Source organism: Gekko japonicus, unplaced genomic scaffold, assembly GCF_001447785.1.
Source record: "Gekko japonicus isolate JY-2015 unplaced genomic scaffold, Gekko_japonicus_V1.1 scaffold2355, whole genome shotgun sequence".
NCBI classification, from domain to species: domain Eukaryota; kingdom Metazoa; phylum Chordata; class Lepidosauria; order Squamata; family Gekkonidae; genus Gekko; species Gekko japonicus.
Window position 1 is genome coordinate 165,318 of NW_015164267.1, and position 18,344 is coordinate 183,661.

At 46.4% G+C, this 18,344-nt stretch overlaps 1 protein-coding gene across 1 annotated transcript in view; it reads left to right on the forward strand.

Moving 5' to 3' along the window:
• LOC107108308 (cadherin-4-like) overlaps nt 1–18,344 on the forward strand; it is a gene marked incomplete at its 3' end in the record, with an annotated part of 180,317 nt that overhangs the window by 78,264 nt on the left and 83,709 nt on the right. The window contains exon 4 of the mRNA XM_015408726.1: nt 1,976–2,148. Within this exon, the coding sequence (XP_015264212.1) occupies nt 1,976–2,148 (173 nt within the window). The remainder of the gene's footprint in view (nt 1–1,975; nt 2,149–18,344) is intronic.

Below are 18,344 nucleotides of genomic sequence, written 5' to 3' on the forward strand. Positions count from 1 at the left end.
TGGCATCTCTTATGTTCTTATGTTCTTATGTTCCCCTCCCCACAACAGACACCCTGTGAGGTAGGTGGGGCTGAGAGAGCTCTGACAGAACTGCCCTTTCAAAGACAGCTCTTGTTAGAACTATGGCTTGCCGAAGGTCATCCAGCAGCTGCAAGTGGAGAAGTGGGGAATCAAACCTGGTTCTCCCAGATTAGAGTCCGCACACTTAACCACTACACCAAACTGGCAATGACTCACAAAAGCTCATACCCTGCCACAAATTTTGCTAGTTGTTAAGGTGCTACTGGATTCCCATGAGTTAGATTACACTGAGAGTGTGTGACTGGTCCTTGGTTCCTCTGTTCCTTGTCTGACACTTTAAATATTACACCACAGAATCATTGCTCATCCTGGTAATGGTCTTTGCCAACCGTTCATTCCAGCCTATGAGCTATTCCAGAGCCTGACTTCGACCTAGTTTCGGATGGGTAGCTGTGTTATCTGAGGAAGCAAGCTTTGACTTACAGGTGCTTATGCCCTGAAAAATCTTGTGATGAAAAACCCCCTACCTTGATTTCTTGGAAAAACAAGATTTGGGAACATTTTCTATTGGGCAAAATGACCTCACAGAATGCGGCACTCACCTTGGGCAGTAGTTTACATAAATTCCAAGGAATTTGGTTTCCAATGATCGCATACCTATCTGAGGGAGACTTTGTTCCTAATAATCGTCATTACCCGAAACTCTTATTCTTTTGAACTATCTAAAATTCTGTTTGTTTCTCAGTTACTGTATAGATTGTCACTTCTATACTGTTAGACATGAAGTATTATCCACTCATGCAGTTTACAGTTTCTTTGTGTTAAATGTTATATTTTCAAAAAAATATAGAGTCTTAAAAAAAATCTTGTTGGTGTTTAAGGTGCTACTGGATTTTGTTCTGAGTTCAACACAGAGAAGGGTTCTTCTGGTGTGACTTGAATTCTGAAATAGGCGTAACCTGCAAGGAAAAAGGCTGCAGTATTGAGAAAGAGGCACACCCCTGTTATGATAAAAGCCCTGCTGGATCAAACCAGTGGTCCATCTAATTCAGCATCCTTTCTCACACAGTGGCCAACCAGTTCTTCTGGACGGCCAGCAACAGGGCATAGAGGCCGAGGCCTTCATAAGAACATTAGAAGAGCCCTGCTGAATCATGCCAGTGGTCCATCTAGTCCAGTATCCTGTCTTACATAGAATCCAACCAGTTCCTCTGGATGGCAAACAACAGGGCATAGAGGCCGAGACCTTCCCCTGATGCTGCCTCCTGGCTCTGGTATTCAGAGGCTTAGTACCTCTGAATGTGGAGGTTCCCCTCAGTCGCCATGGCTAGTAGCCATTGATACACTTGTCCTCCACAAATCTATCTAATCCCCTTTTAAAGCTGCTTATTCCTGTGACCATCACTATATCCTCTGGCAGCAAATTCCAGATTTTTATCACTCTCTTTCTAAAGAATAATATGGGTAGCCGTGCTTGTCTGTCTGTAGCAGCAGAAATGAACAAGAGTCCAGTTAAAGACTAACAAAATATGTGGCAGGGCATGAGCTGAAGAAGTGAGCAGTGACTCGCAAATTCTCACATACCCCGCCACATATTTTGTTAGTCTTTAAGGTGCTACTGGACTCTCGCTCTTTTCTTCTGTGTAAAGTAGTCTTTTCTTTTGTCTGTCTGGAACCTACTGCCCATCAGCTTCATTGGATGCCCTCAAGTTCCAGTCTTTTTGGGAGAGAGAGAAAAATTTCTCCTTGTCAGCTCTCTCCACCCCATGCGTAATTTTTATACACCTCTATCATGGCCCTCTATCGTGTCCCAGAATTTACAGGAAATGTGCCCCCCATTCTCATGTCTCTACAAACCTCTATCATGGCCCTCTATCGTGTCCCAGAATTTACAGGAAATGTGCCCCCCATTCTCATGTCTCATTAAAACGTGTTGTTTCTGTCTTGGGTGAAGGGACCTATGTGATGACAGTGACGGCGAACGACGCAGACGACGGCACGACAGCCAATGGAATGGTGAGATACCGGATCGTGACTCAAACCCCCCAGAGCCCGTCACAGAACATGTTTACCATTAACAGCGAGACAGGAGACATTGTCACAGTGGCGGCTGGACTCGACAGAGAGGTAAGACCTCAGAATAAATCTCAGTGAAGACGGCCTCTGGTTTAACAGCACCTGGGCTTTTGGCTCCTTTTGTGCACTCATGTGAAATGGCTCTAAAGTGTGTGTGCGCGTGTGGACCCCGTTCATCGTAGAGTGATCGGAGCAAGTTAATTTGCAGCTGTCAAAGTAAATTTATTTCTGTTAAGAATATCACACAATTAAAAATTTGTTTAGTAACACAGTAAGCCTGGAACTGTTCGCTGTTCAGATGTTGATAACGCATCTGAGAACGTCAGCCAGGCTTATTTGTATGGTTGCCAGCTCTGGGTTGGGAAATTCCTGGAGATTTCAGGGGGTGGCGCCTGGGAAGGGTGGGATTTGGGGAGGGACCTCAGTGGGGTGTAATGCCATAGAGTCTACCATATAAAGTGACCATTTTCTGCAGGGGAACTGATCTGTCATTTGGAGAGCAGTCGTAATCCCAGGAGATCTCCAGCCACCACCTGGAGGCTGGCAACCTGATTTATTTGGAGATGGGTCATTTGCCCAGGAAAAGCAATGTCTGGGAGGGACCTGATTTTGGTTTGCAAGCTCTCTACAGCGTGCTGGTTTTTGTCTGCAAGCGCTCTACAGCGGCTATCTCCTTTTGATATGGCACAAATGGACCCAGAACCACAGCTAAAGGGAAAGTGACCGGCAGGGTAGTCTATGGATAGTTCTACAGAAGTACTACTGGTGGATGGATGGGTTGACCCAGGATTTAAGGTGTTACCTGGTCTGGATGGTGCTGTACTCCCCTTGAAGGAACAGGTCTGCAGTCTGGGGTTTTTATAATTTATTTATTTGGATTTATACCCTGCCCTCCCCACCAAAATGTGATTTTGTCATATATATTTTAAATTGTTTTCTGCCTTGGTGGACCTTGTAAGGGCAGAGAAGCGAGATACACAGTTTGTAGATGATGATGATGACAATGGATGATGATGACAATGGATGATGATGATGATGATGATGATGATGATGATGATGATGATGATGATGATGATGATGATGATGATGATAGGGGAAGGTTTAGGATCCACCATCTGCCTATTGTTTTTCTCCAGCAGAGTGCCTCTGGTCCTTTCCACACTTGGATCTCATCCCTGGTTTTATCAGAGTTCAACTTGGGACACAATACCTTGCATTTATCCCAGGTTATAACAGCCTCCGTTTATCCCGGGACAAGGGCGGGGCGAAACCAGGCTGAGCTCAATGTAATGTGGAAACAAAAAATACTCTGAGATAATTACAGGGGTGAACTTGCGTGTAGTGTAGAATGTAAGTTCGGGGACAGGGTTCAACCAGGATTTAAGGTCTAGTGCAGAAAGGACCTCTGTCTCTTTATAATTCTGTCGGCTTTTGGGTGCCACACTTTAAGAAGGGTGTTGAACAACTCTGAATGGTTCATTTCAGTCTCTGACACACACCCCTCCATGACCCCTTCCAACCCCCCCCCCCCTAAGATCCTAAGAAACTTAGTCTGGGAACCATCAGGACATGTTTTATTTGATCAACATGTACATCCAGTGAGGAAGAAAAAAACACCAACTAAAGTATGACACGGAAGATACGGTTTCTAGGGTCAGATGTTGGTTTCCAGAATACAAAAGAGAGCAATGGAGAGGGCAGAGGCGGCCATTAGAGTGGGGCGGCCCACAACCCACCGTCAGTGGCTTCGTGCTCCACTTTTGGGTCCCAACCCACAGGCTGGGAAACTCTGTGTCAGATCCCCACTCCTGTTACTCTCAACAACTCTCTCTTGGCAGTGATAAGTTTATTGAGATATATGCAAGATCCAGAAAGTCACTGTGTTAGAACTGAAGACTTTTGGCGGGTACAAGCTTAATACAGATAATTCGAATAAAAGACCCTTCCTTCCCCCATGCATACGTCACATTCACACTATGCTTAGTGTTGCATTTCCAACCAAGTGAAAGATATATGTCTTGGTTATCTGCAGCACAAGCTGGTACAGAAAAGCTCTCAAGGACACCTTACCTTGGGAAACGGAAAGGAGGTGCGACTTGCAAAGAAAGTTATGACTTCTAGAAGCAAAGGTCCCATTCTCTCACACATTCACTCCACACACCCCTCCCCACAGGAATTCCCTCCCCCCAATAACTATGGCAACCAAAGCGCAAAGCGAAGCATGGTTTGACACACCACTCTAGAGGACAAGACTGGATCAAGTGGCTTTAAGTTCCAGGAAGGCTGATTTCGGCTGAACATCAGGTGAAATGTCCTAAAATTTCCACTTGTGGGGTAGGGCGGGGTATAAATTGAACAAACAACAACAGTAGTAATAATAAAAGCAAGAACAGTTTAACAGCAGAACCTTGCTTGATGGGGTGATGGTCAAAGTTCCCTCTAAGCTGTGGAGTCCTGTGAGCAAAAATTCTACTTTGTGAGCTACTGGCATTGAAGTTGTGAGCAAGCGATTTGGATACTGCATAAATTAGTTTGCTCTGGAGCCAACCTTCCTGAGCTGAGACTAAAATGTGTGAGCTAGAGGCTAAAAAAACTGTGAGCTACCTCACACTAACTCAGCTTAGAGGGAACACTGGTGATGGCCTTTCCCTTGCTAGAGACTGCCGGAGGCTAGGCAGCCATCTGTTGGGGATGTTTTAGCTCTATACTCCCTGCATTGAGCTATAATTCTGTGACTCTTAAGTGCCTCTAGAGTTCCCAGACATGAATTAGCTGCCTAAAAGTGAGAGGCCAGAGAGAATGAGGGAGGAGGAGGCACTTCCCCAGTTACCAGTTTAACTGCGGCCTGCCTTACATTTTGAGGCCTGAGTTCTGAAGTGCCAAAATCTGATGTGTGATGAGGTACCGGTTTGAGGTGTCAAAGCTTCTGCTCTTTCATTTAGTCACTGTAAGTTGTGTCAAAAGCCTCTCACTTCCAAGGAGTGGAAGCCACAGAAGAGGCCCTCGCCTTCCCCCCCTCCCCTTTCCCCCCCTGTCAGAGTTTCTGCCCGTTTCATTCAAACTCCTCAGGCTGCTTTTTGCTCGGAGGCTGCGTCGAGACTTTTAAGATTTCCGGGCTGCTTTAACAGGGCCTCGGAGCAGAAATCGTCGAGCGTTGCCTCGGAGCAGAAGGCCACTGGCGAATTCAGGGAACTTGAGGGAAACATTGACAGCCGGTCGGCAGCCAGCAGCGGGGGACTTGATGGGCCGTCAGAAAGATTTGGAAGCGTGGACAGGAGGGGTGCCGGTTGGAGCTGGCACCAAACTGGGTTTCCCCAAAGCTGACTGATGACTTCAGGAGACCCTGAGGCAGGAGAATCAGTTCCTCTTGGGCAAGTCAGGGGGAAAGCTGAAGGGGCTGAATGAAGAAACAGAAACCGAGGAAGAGAAACTGCCTCAGCTGACATCAGCCATGGTTCAAGCCAATTTAACACAAACGCTGGTTTGTATCCCTGGCTTAGAGGGCTGCTGCTCAGAAAGGCAACCAACGGAAGGCTTGGACTGTTGACTTCGTCACTGAACAAGATTCAGCAAAAAAAATAGTCAGTCCCCCCCCACCCCCCCCCCAGACGTTGTCCTAGGAAATACTGAAGCATACCGTGGCTGAATGGCAGAAGAGAAGTCATAAAATTCTGCCCGTGACTGATAGTCCGGCAGTTCTGGCATATTGGGGCTGCCCAAAGGTTACCTGTGCATTCAACTGCATTCACTTAGGTCAGGGGTGGCCAAACTGTGGCTCAGGAGCCGCATGCGGCTCTTTCACACATATTGTGTGGCTCCCGGCAGGGTGGCTGGGGAAGCTAAATATCATTAGCAAACAAATGTCATTGGACAAATAAATATCATTATCAATATCTGCTTTTACCCCTTTTGTTATTATTTTTGGCAGTCTCATTTAATGTTAGTAAAAACCAAATTTGCATATTTTCCAATAAAACATGTAATATCTGTTCATGCCTTGCGGCTCTCAAATATCTGATGTTTATTTTATGTGGCTCTTACATTAAGCAAGTTTGGCCGCCCCTGACTTAGGTGATCTCTAACCTGCCTTTCTGTTTCAAGACTTGGACCCTAAGCGGGAGAAAAGTGGATTAATTTTTTCCCACCCAAATATTAAGTTCAGATGGAATACCCAGGGCAAAGTATAGAGTAAAATTCAACAATATTAAGAGAATAACACGTAAATGACTTTTAAAAAAATTTCTTTTTTTTCTTCAATCCCCCTGGGGGAAGGTTTTTATTGGGGTTTTTTTTTCAGACTACAAAACTACAACAGAAAATATATAGGGAATGGAACTACAACTAGGGGAAACAGAAAAGAAACCCACAACTAACTAAAAACTCAAGAGTAGGAGATCAATATCTCAGCTTATCATCATGCTATTTTCAAAAAACAATCAATACTACAATTAACTTAGTCGGTTATGCTAGATTATTATTATTTAACCATCCCTTTAACTGTTTAAAGTGATCCCCAGAGCATCCCCAAGTTATTTCAACACTTTTTTCAGGCACACATCAGAGTCCTTCAGCCCTTATTTGTTCTTATCTTTTCTAATCCTCAGTTTATATAGGCTTTTGGGGGCAGCCGCCCCCTTTTCTGAAGAGGAGTCCTCGCCTGAAGTCCCCAAGCCCAACTCGCCATCAGATTTGCTTTCTTCTTCCTCCCCTTTGCCCTCCTCTGGTTCCCCAAGCTGTGTTTGCAGAAATTCCCGTGCTTTGAAAACAGAGTCAATCTTTTCTTTTTTATTATGGAGCTTGAAAACGACGCCTTCTGGGATTACCCATCTGTAACTGATAGAATTTGTTTGTAAGAAAAGGATTAATTCTTTATAGTTTTCTCCTCTGTTTTATATCAAATGGAACGTCTTTTAAAATCCTGATATTATTGTCCCCAATTTTCAAGGGTGTTCCTGAAGTTGCTTTCAGAATAGCATCTCTCACATTTCTCTTCTAGAATCTGACCACTATTTACCCAGGCAGATTATTTTTCTTGATGTATGATGAATAAGATCTGTAGACCACATCCATCTCACTGCAAAGATACTCTGCTGTTAAATCTGTCATTGGGGCTATTGCTTACTCATCCAGAATTTTATCGTCTCCATCTGAATCTCACCTTCTTGGAGCAGTTGCCAGAACTAGATAGTGCAAAACAGCTCTTAATAGTGCACAGTAGGTTGCCAGACCCCTAGTCTGCGTGGGGGTTCTCCTGATTTTTCAGGTTTCTGCTTGCTGCCAGCCAGCTGGCTGGCAGGGAAAGCCCCCCCCCAACAGGAATTCACAGTGCAATGATGTCACAAAGCAGTGACATCATAACGTTGGGGGTGTTGCTGTGCAACACTTTAGTTTGAAGGCAAAACATGGCAAAATTTTATGACAAAAAACCATAGAGTTTTGCCCTTAAACCAGAGCGTTACTGTGTGATGTCCCTGATATGATGATGTCACATGATATCATCATGTCAGGGACATCACATGTGGCAACCAATGTTCCCTCTAAGCTGAGCTAGTGTGAACTAGCTCACAGTTTTGTAGCCTCTGGCTCATACATTTTTGTCTTAGCTCAGGAAGTAAGGCTCCAGAGCAAACTAATTTATGCAGCAGCCAAATTGCTCGCTCACAACTTTAATGCCAGTAGCTCCCATGCGTGTCGCCATAAACTGGAAGCCGACTTTTAAAATTTCAATATATGTCAGGCTAGCGGCCATCAGAACCTAAGATGGGTATAAAATAACAAAAATTACTTCTAAAACTATAAGTAGCTGCCAGGCCTCCCTCACTGCCAATCTGACTACAACTTCCTTTCTGGAATTGTAGAAAACAGTAAGAGTCCAGTAGCATTCTAACAAAATTTGTGGTAGGGTAGAAGCTTTCGTGAGTCATTGCTCACTTCTTCACATACGGCTGTGTCCGAAGAAGTAAGCAGTGACTCACGGAAGCTCCTGCCTTGCCACAAACTTTGTCAGTCTTTAAGGTGCTACTGGACTCTTGCTCTTTCTACTGCTACAGACAGACTAACACGGTGACCCATCTTGATCTACTTCCTGGAATTGGCACAACCTCTCCCCCACACACACACAAGGAATGTATGATGCTGCCTTAGACCAGGTCAGATTACTGGTCCCTCTAGCTTAGTGTTTCTCAACCTGTGGGTCAGGACCCAGAAGTGGGTTGCAGGCCAGCCCCCCTCCCCCATGGCTGCCTCTGTCATTTCCATTGCTCTCTTGTATTTTGGAAACTAAGATCTGAACCTGGAAACAGTATATTCCACACATAAGCTGGCAATTTTTTTCTTCATTGCACGTTCATGGTGATCAAGTAAAACATGTCCTGATGGTTGCTAGAGTGAGTTTCTTAGAATCGGGGGGGGGGGAGGGTTGAGGGAGTAATGGAGAAGGAGAAGGGGGGGGGTCAAAGGCTGGAATGTAACCTCCATATGCAAGGGCTGTATATGTTGGGATGCCACTTGCTTGGGGTTCATAGTGGGGGCAGCTGTGCTCTTTGTGTGATGTTTCTTGGTTTCTCAGGAACATCTGGTTAGCCACTGGAGATAATGGAATGCTGAACTGGATGGACACCAAGATCATAGTTTGCTAGGGTAGCCACACCCCCAGTCTGGGCTGGGATTCCACCGATTTCTGGTGCTGTGATCCACCACCAGCTAGTTGGCTGGCAGGGGAAGCCCCACCCCCAAACAGGAACATTGCTGGGCAACCGCTGACGTTGGGGGTGACACTCTAGTTTTTGGGCAAACTATGGTTTTGAATGCAAAAAACCATAGAGTTTTGCCCAAAAACTAGAGTGTCACCCCCTTGATGTCGCCGATGTGATGATGTCACTTCTGGGTGATGTAATCACGCTGAGCGTCCCAGGCAGGACCCAGGAGCTCCCTGCTGGGTTGCAGGTAGGACCTGGTAGTCCTATAGTTTGCCTACAGTGCAGAAAGACCTTGGGCCGTGCCTGGATGGGTCACCACACGAAGTAAATTTGGACTTGTGTTTCACTGTACCAAAAAGGCTGGAAACCATCGCTCTAGCTCAACATACTTTATTATGATTGGTTGCATCTTTCCAAGGTCTAAGACTTCCTTCCTAGCTCTTGCTACTCTGAATTTGGACACTTTTCACTGAAGTCCCTAACTCTTCAGTTCTGTCTTCATCATGGGGCAGAACTTGGAAAACATTACCTTTCTGCCCGTTTTCTGTATAGCGTTCTCTGGAAATGTACCAAGGTTCCGAGTCTCTTCCCTACTCCTCCTCCTTACTATACTTCAAGACTCCAAAGCAATTTAGCAATCCTTTTTAATCAGCATCATCTGTCTCCCTAGAGTGGGAGGTACAAACATGTCGTTATTCGTTTGTTTTCGAACATTGTCATTGCAAGTCTTTTCGTCTTGTCCATTTTCCTTGCCGGTGGTCCCAGTTCGTTTGCTTCTTCCACAATGTTTTAACACCATTTTAGCAGTATTTATGTTCTGTTGTCGTTTTATGTCTTGTCTAAGCCGTTTTTGCACAATTGATGTAAGAACAGTCAATCAATTTGATGGTAATATTTCTACATGATTTTATTAGGATGGACAAGGAGGTAGGGGAAGCCAAGTGCAGTTCTATCTCAAGTATCTCAGAAACTAGGATTTCGGTACTGAAACAGTGCAGCTGCGAAATCTGATAGCATCTCTGGTATCACCTGTTACAAAAAAAAAAACGGAGGAGGCAATTAGGAATGTGCTAACTTGTGAAAATTAAATAATAAATTTTTTAAAAGGAATGTGCCAACTTGCAGCTTGTTTAACCTTAGCCCAAAAAATGCCCCCGAGAAAAATGGGCTTTGTTCTTCATCAAAGAAGCCCTCACAACAGGAAGAAAATGAATTTCTCAGATTTCCTGTATAGAAAAGAGCAGACGAAAAAAATTAAGGCTGCCGTATTAAAAACACTTTCCTGAGAGTAAGCTCCACTGAATAAAATGAGGCTTACTGCCACTTAGACCTGTTAAGGATTGCTATCAATATGTGGGTTAAAGGTTAAAATTAGATGTGGGGCTCTTGAAATTATGAAGATTGCTAACCTAGGGATTGACTTGTAAGTTATCACCACACAGAATGGACATCATGGGAAAGTTCAGACCATTGACTTCTCTGGCCTTCTTGGCTGCAGGGGAAGTTCATCTGCCTCCCTCACTCGTCTTTTGCCAGCGGGTGAAGACTTTTTTGTTTAATTTGGCATACCTCCAGTAACTGTTATTGGCCCTTCTCCTTGGCCTTGGTGTTAAGTGTGTTTATACGATTTTATAGATTTGTTCTATATATTATTTTAGAAGCCATTTTAATGTTCAATTTTTAAAAATGTTTTCATGTTTGCTGCCTTAGGGGCCCCATTTGGGTGGAAAGGGGGCATACAAATATTTTAAATAAATACATTTAACCAGGGCTATTTTGGGGCAGGAACGCACAGGAACGGAGTTCCGGCTGGCTCCCAAGTTGACCACGCCCAGCAGGAACTCATTAGCGTAATAGGCCACACCCAACAGCGGAAACTCATTAGGATTGGCTACATTACGGGGTGTGTGGCCTAACACGCAAAGGAGTTCCTGCTACAAAAAAGCCCTGGGTTTTGACAACAAACAAGGTAAACAGAATAACAAGCAAAAGGTGGGTGTGGCTGGATAACCACACTTGGTGCGGCCTAATGTGCTAATGAGCTGTGCTGTCAGGGGTGTGGCCTAATATGCTAATGAGTTTCTGCTGTTGGGTGTGGCCTATTATGCTAATGAGTTCCTCCTGGGCTTTTTCTACAAAAAGAGCCCTGCGATTTAACAAGGCTTGGCTTGACAAAAGTGAAGGGAACCCTGACTGAGAGCAAGCTGAGGGAGAAAGAGTCCATATTCGAAATCCATCCATTTGTATGAAGGGTGGGAGTGGGGAGTGAAAGGCAACAACACTAGAATGATGAGCAAGAGTGTTGAATAAGAGCTTTAATTGATCCGTTTCCTAATTTAAATTACACCTTGTGTCTCATGCGCCCTCGTCTAGCACTCTCAGGATCTTAGCCAGAATACTGATCACCACATGGTTTTGTGGTAGATGTAAGATTTGAAGAGCTGTGGGGTTGATTTAGAAGTATCCTCTCCACATTCGGGGGAAATGTACAACTCTCTGGGGATATGCACTGGTCGGGGGGGGGGGAGAATAAAGCAGTTCTGTAAGTTTGCCACAAAAGTTATTATGTATGGTAGAACCAGGAGCTACAGTGGCTCAAGTGGTTAAGACGCTGAACTGCAGGCTGTAGAAAGTCAGTAGTTCAGCAGTTCGAGACCTGGGTGCCGCAAGACGGGGTGAGCTCCCGTCTGTAGTTCCAGCTCCTGCCAACCTAGCAGTTCGAAAGCAAGAAATTGCAAGTAGATAAATAGGTACCACTTCGGTGGGTCGGAATTGACTGGCTTTCGAGCAAGGGAACCTTTACCTTTACCTTTTTATGGTAGAACCCATCACATCATCACGATACCGCCTTCCAGTCTCCAGAGTATTTCATTTATTTGTTTTTAAGGCTTTTAAAAATTTATTTAAAACATTTCTACTCATGCCTTTGCTCCACTGAGTTCAAGGCGGCTAATACTGATAGACAGAAAGTTTGTATTTTTGTAGGCAGAGAATATTTGATGTAGAGCGGCATTGCCAGGGTTTCAATTTTTTTAGCCCCACCTCGAACAAAATATACTGTTTCCCCAGCTTCATATTTGTCAAAACTGGATATTCCATCTCACAGAAGGGCCTTTTCTATGGCCCGTTGCAATATTTTCCCCTCAGAAGTGGTAGGGGGCTGCTACAGAAAGACACCGATGGCTGAGTGTGTCTGCCTTTGCGGTATTGGAGAAGTGGATACGATTACACATATTTTGCATAGTTGTGGGTATTACAATCAAATCTGAGTTAGATTTATTCAGCCTCCACAGGAAAGATTTTCAGGTTCCTCAAATCTTGAAATAAGCAATATGCCTCTATCAGATTCTAATCCAGAGATCACGTTGGCGTGTGGCAAATTTTTAGCAGCAGCCTACAGAATTCGTAAACAGTATGTAGCCAGTTTGGTGTAGTGGCACTTTCCACCACCAGCAACAACTCTGCTTAGGATGGCACTGTTGTTCACGTTAAATATTACATCTGTCTTCACCATGGGGGGAACTACCCACCAAAATTGGCTAGCTCTTTCCAGATGTGCATAAGATTGAAGATGGCAAGAAGAAGAAGAAAACCCCCCAAACCACTCAGCAGCAAAAAGCAATATATTGAACTACTGATGTCTTTAAGGCTATCTTACCTCGTTCCCATAAATCTGGATGTAAACACGGCTACAATGCGGGTGATGCAGATATAGATTGTACGACATTTCATTCTAATTATTTGTAAATGTCTCAGTTTTGTTCTGTTTCCATATTAGTATCCAGATTTTCCGTTTTTGATATGTTTGGACTGTTTCGTGCCTGGTTACGAACTGCAATTAAGCGATGGTGATGGTGGTGGTGGTATTTCTGTAGGGATGTTTTGGTTAGGGACCGAGGGCAAGGCCATGACCAGAAGGGCTGGGAAAGAAGCAAGCTATGTGTGTCCGACAAAGAAAGGCAGAGGGGAAAAGGGAGGCCTGGCCGTTGTCCCCCCAGAGTACGAAGAGCAGCCAGTGTATGTTTGCAGCCGAAGATATGGAGACAAGGAGCCAGGAAGGCTCAGAGCAACTTTGCAGGGAGCCGTGAGAGCCGATTCAAAGGCAGCAGTGACAGACGGATGGAGGAGGAGGCTACCCTGCCAAGCAGCCCAGGCAGGAGCTATCCTTGGCAGCCCACGAGTGGGAGCTGACCTCGGCCCGGCGCACGAACGGTCCACGTGGAGAAAATGCGAGTGCTGGAAATCAAGCTGAGGAGGCCGGACCTTGAGGATGCTGAGAGAAAGAGGCCTCGTGATGGGCCAGATGCAGTGGATGCACACTGAAGTGGCCCGGCGGGGAAACTGAGGTTGAGCAAGACACAAAAATAAATCAAAAGAGCACACAAAAAAAGAAGCGCACCCCCATGACAGTCAAATGATAGGATAAAAAAAAAAATAACACAGATTATAAAAATTCACAGATTGAAAACATTCTTTTCAAAGGAAGACAGACAAAATGGACATGTAAACAGCTAAATGTACAGGCTGTATTTTAGTAAGCACAAAAGAAAAAGAGGAAGAGGAGGAGGAGGAGGAGGAGAGTGGAATTATACCCTGCCCTTCACTCGGAGTCTCAGAGCAGTTTACAAACTCCTTTCCCTCCCCACAACAGACACCCTGTGGGGTAGGTGGGGCTGAGAGAGCTCTTTTAAGAACTGCTCTTTCAAGGACAGCTCTTGTCAGAACTATGGCTTGCCCAAGGTCATCCAGCAAGTGCAAGTGGAGGAGTGGGGAATCAAACCCGGTTCTCCCAGATTAGAGTCCGTGCACTTAACCAGTACACCAAACTGGCTCTCAAAAGCAACACACGCACAGACAGACACAGAATCATAAACAGTGTGGCAAGGCTGTAGTCTGACACTGCATTCCACTCCAAGCATTGTGAAGTCAACAGGAAAGCAGCTGAAGAGCACAGTCATTCTAAGCAGAGGCACAACCTCCTAAGCCCACTGACTTCAGTGTACTTGGAAGGGTATAACTCTGCTAGCACTGACCTGGATAGCTCAGGCTAACCTCTTGGGAGCTAAGCAGGGTCAGCCTCGGCTAGCAAGGAAGTCCAGGGTTGCTATGCAGAGGCAGGCGATGGCAAACCAGTCTCATCAGATCTCGGAAGCCCAGCAGGGTTGGCTCTAGTTAGTACTTCGATAGGAGACCACCAAGTCCAGGGTTGCTACGCAGAGGCAGGCAATGGCAAACCTCCTCTGTTCACCTTTTGCTGAGAAAACTGTGTGGGGTAGTCATAAGGTGGCTACGCAGAGGCAGGCGATGGCAAACCAGTCTCATCAGATCTCGGAAGCCCAGCAGGGTTGGCTCTAGTTAGTACTTCGATAGGAGACCACCAAGTCCAGGGTTGCTACGCAGAGGCAGGCGATGGCAAGCCATCAGATCTTAGAAGGTAAGCAGGTATATGCTCTGATTAGGACTTGGATAGTAAAGGTAAAAAGGTAAAGGTTTCCCTGGCTTGAAAGCCAGTCGAATCCGACTCTAGGGGGTGGTGCTCATCTCTGTTTCCAAGCCGAAGAGCTAGCGCTGTCCGAAGGTGTCTCTGTGGTCATGTGGCCGGCATGACTAGACGCCGAGGTGCACAAAACACTGTTACCTTCCCACTGAGGCAGTACCTATTTCTCTACTTGCAATGTCTTGCTTTTGAACTGCTAGGTTGGCAGGAGCTGGGGCTAGAGACGGGAGCTCAATCCGTCATGTGGCACTCGGGTCTCGAACTGCCGAACAACCAACCTTCCAGTCTGCAGCTCAGCGTCTTCACCCCCAAATAAGTCCGGGGCTGCTACACAGAGGCCGGCAATGGCAAACCTCTTCTGTTCCCCCTCTTGCTGTGAAAACCCTTTGGGGTAGTCATAAGTTGGCTACACTGTGATGGCACTTTCCACCACCAGCAACAACTCTGCTTAGGATGGCACTGTTGTTCACATTAAATATTACATCTGTCTTCACCTTGGGGGGGGGGACTACCCACCAAAATTGGCTAGCTCTTTCCAGATGTGCGTAAGATTGAAGATGGCAAGAAGAAGAAGAAAACCCCCAAAACCACTCAGCAGCAAAAAGCAATATATTGAACTACTGATGTCTTTAAGGCTATCTTACCGCGTTCCCATAAATCTGGATGTAAACACGGCTACAATGCGGTCGTGTCCATTCATTCATTATGGCTAGGCTTAATTGAATGGATCCCTAAGGAAGATAACGATAATTGGACAGCACTTCATAAAAATTATTAAAGGGAGCCATTCTTTGCGACGGACCAGTTTCAGCGCCATGCTCACATAAGGGTGAAGAATGCCAAAGTGAGGAGGAACAAAAGGTCATCAATCCCGTTGCGCTAATGGGGAGAAATTATGGGGAGGGGAGTCTTCCCCCTATGAATTTCAATATCCAAAGATTCAAAGAGCCATTGAAACAGAAAGGCTCGTTTTTTTAAAAAAAAGTTACAGTCACACTTTTGTGCTGAAAAATGTAAAGCGGGTTGTCAAACATGCGGCCCCAGGGGCCGGATCAGGCCCCCGGAGGGCTTCTATCAGGCCTGCAGTGGCACTGGCTGTCTTCTGCTTCTTCTTCCAGTTCTGCTGCTCCTGCAACATCGTAGGTTTGCAGCTTACAGATGCACACCTGAACAGCGTACTCAAGACTGCAACAGCACAGACATTTTGATGCAATAATTCAGAGCAAGAGGTGTCAGTTATCAGATACTGTTACATAAACAAAAATATTGCAAGAGTGCTAATGTTTTAAGCATGTTTAAGTAAAAAAAAACCTTTTTGTTTGTGTGCGTTGTAAAGTATATATCTCCACTACCTGGCATTACTTTTTATGACACACATGGCCCGACCCAACAAGGTCTCATTTATGTCAGATCCGGCCCTCATAACAAATGAGTTTGACACCCCTGATGAAAAGGAAAGGGGGAAGCGAGAGATTTGTTAAGGAATGTTTGAAGATTAAGGGGGAGACATCGTTGTTGTTGTTGTTGTTGTTGTCTGCCCTTCCCGGAAACCAGGCTCAGTGCGGTTTAAAGGTAAAGGTAAAGGTTCCCTTGCTCGAAAGCCAGTCGAATCCGACTCTAGGGTTGCGGTGCTCATCTCCGTTTCAAAGCCGAAGAGCCAGCGCTGTCCGAAGACGTTTCCGTGGTCATGTGGCCGGCATGACTAAACACCAAGGCACACGGAACGCTGTTCCCTTCCCACCGAAGTGGTACCTATTGATCTACTTGCAATTTCTTGCTTTCGAACTGCTAGGTTGGCAGGAGCTGGAACTAGAGATGGGAGCTCACTCCATCATGCGGCACACTCGGGTCTCGAACTGCTGAACTACCGACCTTCCACAGCCTGCAGTTCAGCGTCTTAACCACTTGAGCCACCGCAGCTCCAGCAGCGGTTTACAGTGATATAAAACTTGCAAAAGAATGATTAAAACCGAGATAGCAAACATTCAATTCTAGAAAAGCAAGATGGCATTCGAGTCCCGATGTTGTCGCTATCTCATGGGGGTGGTGTGTGTGTGAAAAAAGTGGAAAGATGGAACCATTGCTGCCCTCGGCCAAATGCCTGGCGGAACATCTCTGCCTTACAAGGCCTTCAGAACCGTAATAAGCCCCGCAAAGCCCCGATGGAATTTGGCAGGGAGTTCCACCAGGTTGGGGCCCCATCAGGGGAGTGACCGAAGCATGCAATATGTGGATAGACAGGAAAAGAAGCAGAGAGATTCCAGGCCAGTGGTGCCTTAATGACCAACAAGACTTCCAGGGTATAAGCTTTCAAGAGTCCAAACTTGACCCCCAAAAGCTTACACCCTGGAAATCTTGTTGCTCCTAAAGGTAGTAATGGACTTGAATCGTGCTTTTCTACTGGAGACCAACATTGATACCCACCTTGAAGCCCAGAGAGAGGGACGAGTGAGAAAAAGAAAGAGGAGTGTCATTGGGAAGTAGGGAAGGCACGATTAAAGGGCTGTCTCTATAGGCGTGTGAAATTACCGTAGGCGGTCAGATCAAACATAGCACAGAATTGTGGTTTAATCAAGGTGAAACTTGGGGGCTTTTCCACATTCTCATTTTCCTTACTTGTAAGCTCCTGTTTCTTGGGGGCGGGGAGAGTCCTGTGCCACAGGTTTTTAGGTCCCTCTAGTAGTCGATATTACACTAGTGAGTATTGGAGTGCATAAAACCAGACATGCCATTGGAAAGAAAAATCACCAAACTGCAACTGACTTATTTCGGCCATGCCAAGTGAAAGAACTCACTAGAAAAAGCAGGTATGCTTGGATTGGTTAGCGGAAAAAGGAAACCAGGCGGGCCACCAAAGAACATGGTGGCTGGACACCATAAAAGCCGACACCAACCTGAGCATGGAACAACTCATAGAAACAGTTTTGCTGTTCAGTCGCACAGTCAAGTTCAACTCTTCACAACCTCATGGACCACATCAGAAAACGTGGCGAGAGCTGGCCCATAGAATTGCCAAGAGTCGGACACGACTGAATGGCTACAACAACAACAACATGTCTAGCATGTCTCCCCGCAGATTTAAACTGTGGTTTTTTATGCTGGCCATAAATTGGTGTAATACTGAATCGATCACTAAAGGGAGCAAACAGGAGTGAAACAGGAAAAAAACCCAAAGGAAGAAAAAGGAAGAGGAGGTGGAGATTGGATTTATACCCCGCCCTTCACTCGGAGTCTCAGAGCGGAAGAAGAAGAAGAAGAAGAAGAAGAAGAAGAAGAAGAAGAAGAAGAAGAAGAAGAAGAAGAAGAAGAAGAAGAAGAAGAAGAAGAAGAAGACCCCGGGGCCTGGAGGAAGAGCCAGCCATCCCCCCCCCCGCGCGCTGGGGAAGGACATCCCAATGGGGAACGTTTGCCTCCGCCGCCACACACACACACACGCCGCCTTGCCCCCTTCAGCCGAGCCGCAACCCTCCTCCCCGCCGTGAAACTTGGCCACCGCGCAGGGACCCCCGAGGTGAAGCGAAGCGGGCCAGGCCGGGGCTGAGCGGCGGGTGCGCCCCCACCCACATGCCGGGCGCTGGAGCCAGGCCAGGGGAGCTGCAGAGAGCCAACACAGCCCGGCGGGGCGTGCGCGTCGCTCCGTCCGCCGGTCTCTGCCGCCGCCGCCCTCTTCCTCTCCCCGCCCTCCCCTCCCTCCCTCCCTTGCCGGGTGCATGACCGCCCTCGGCGGGCTCCCTCGCCCTCCCCGCCGGCCGGGAGCCGCCTCCTGCTGCCGTTGCTGCGTGCTCCAGCGCCAAAAGACCCCTGCCCCCAGGGGAGGCTGAGCACCTTCCTCAAAAGTTCGGGGGGGGCTGAAGCACCCCCGCCCCCCCGCAGATTACGCCTATGAGTCCTGTGCCACATGTTTTTAGGTCCCTCTAGTAGTCGATATTACACTAGTAAGTATTGGAGTGCGTAAAACCAGACATGGCATTGGAAAGAAAAATCACCAAACTGCGACTGACTTATTTCGGCCATTCCACATGAAAGAACTCAGTAGAAAAAGCAGGTATGCT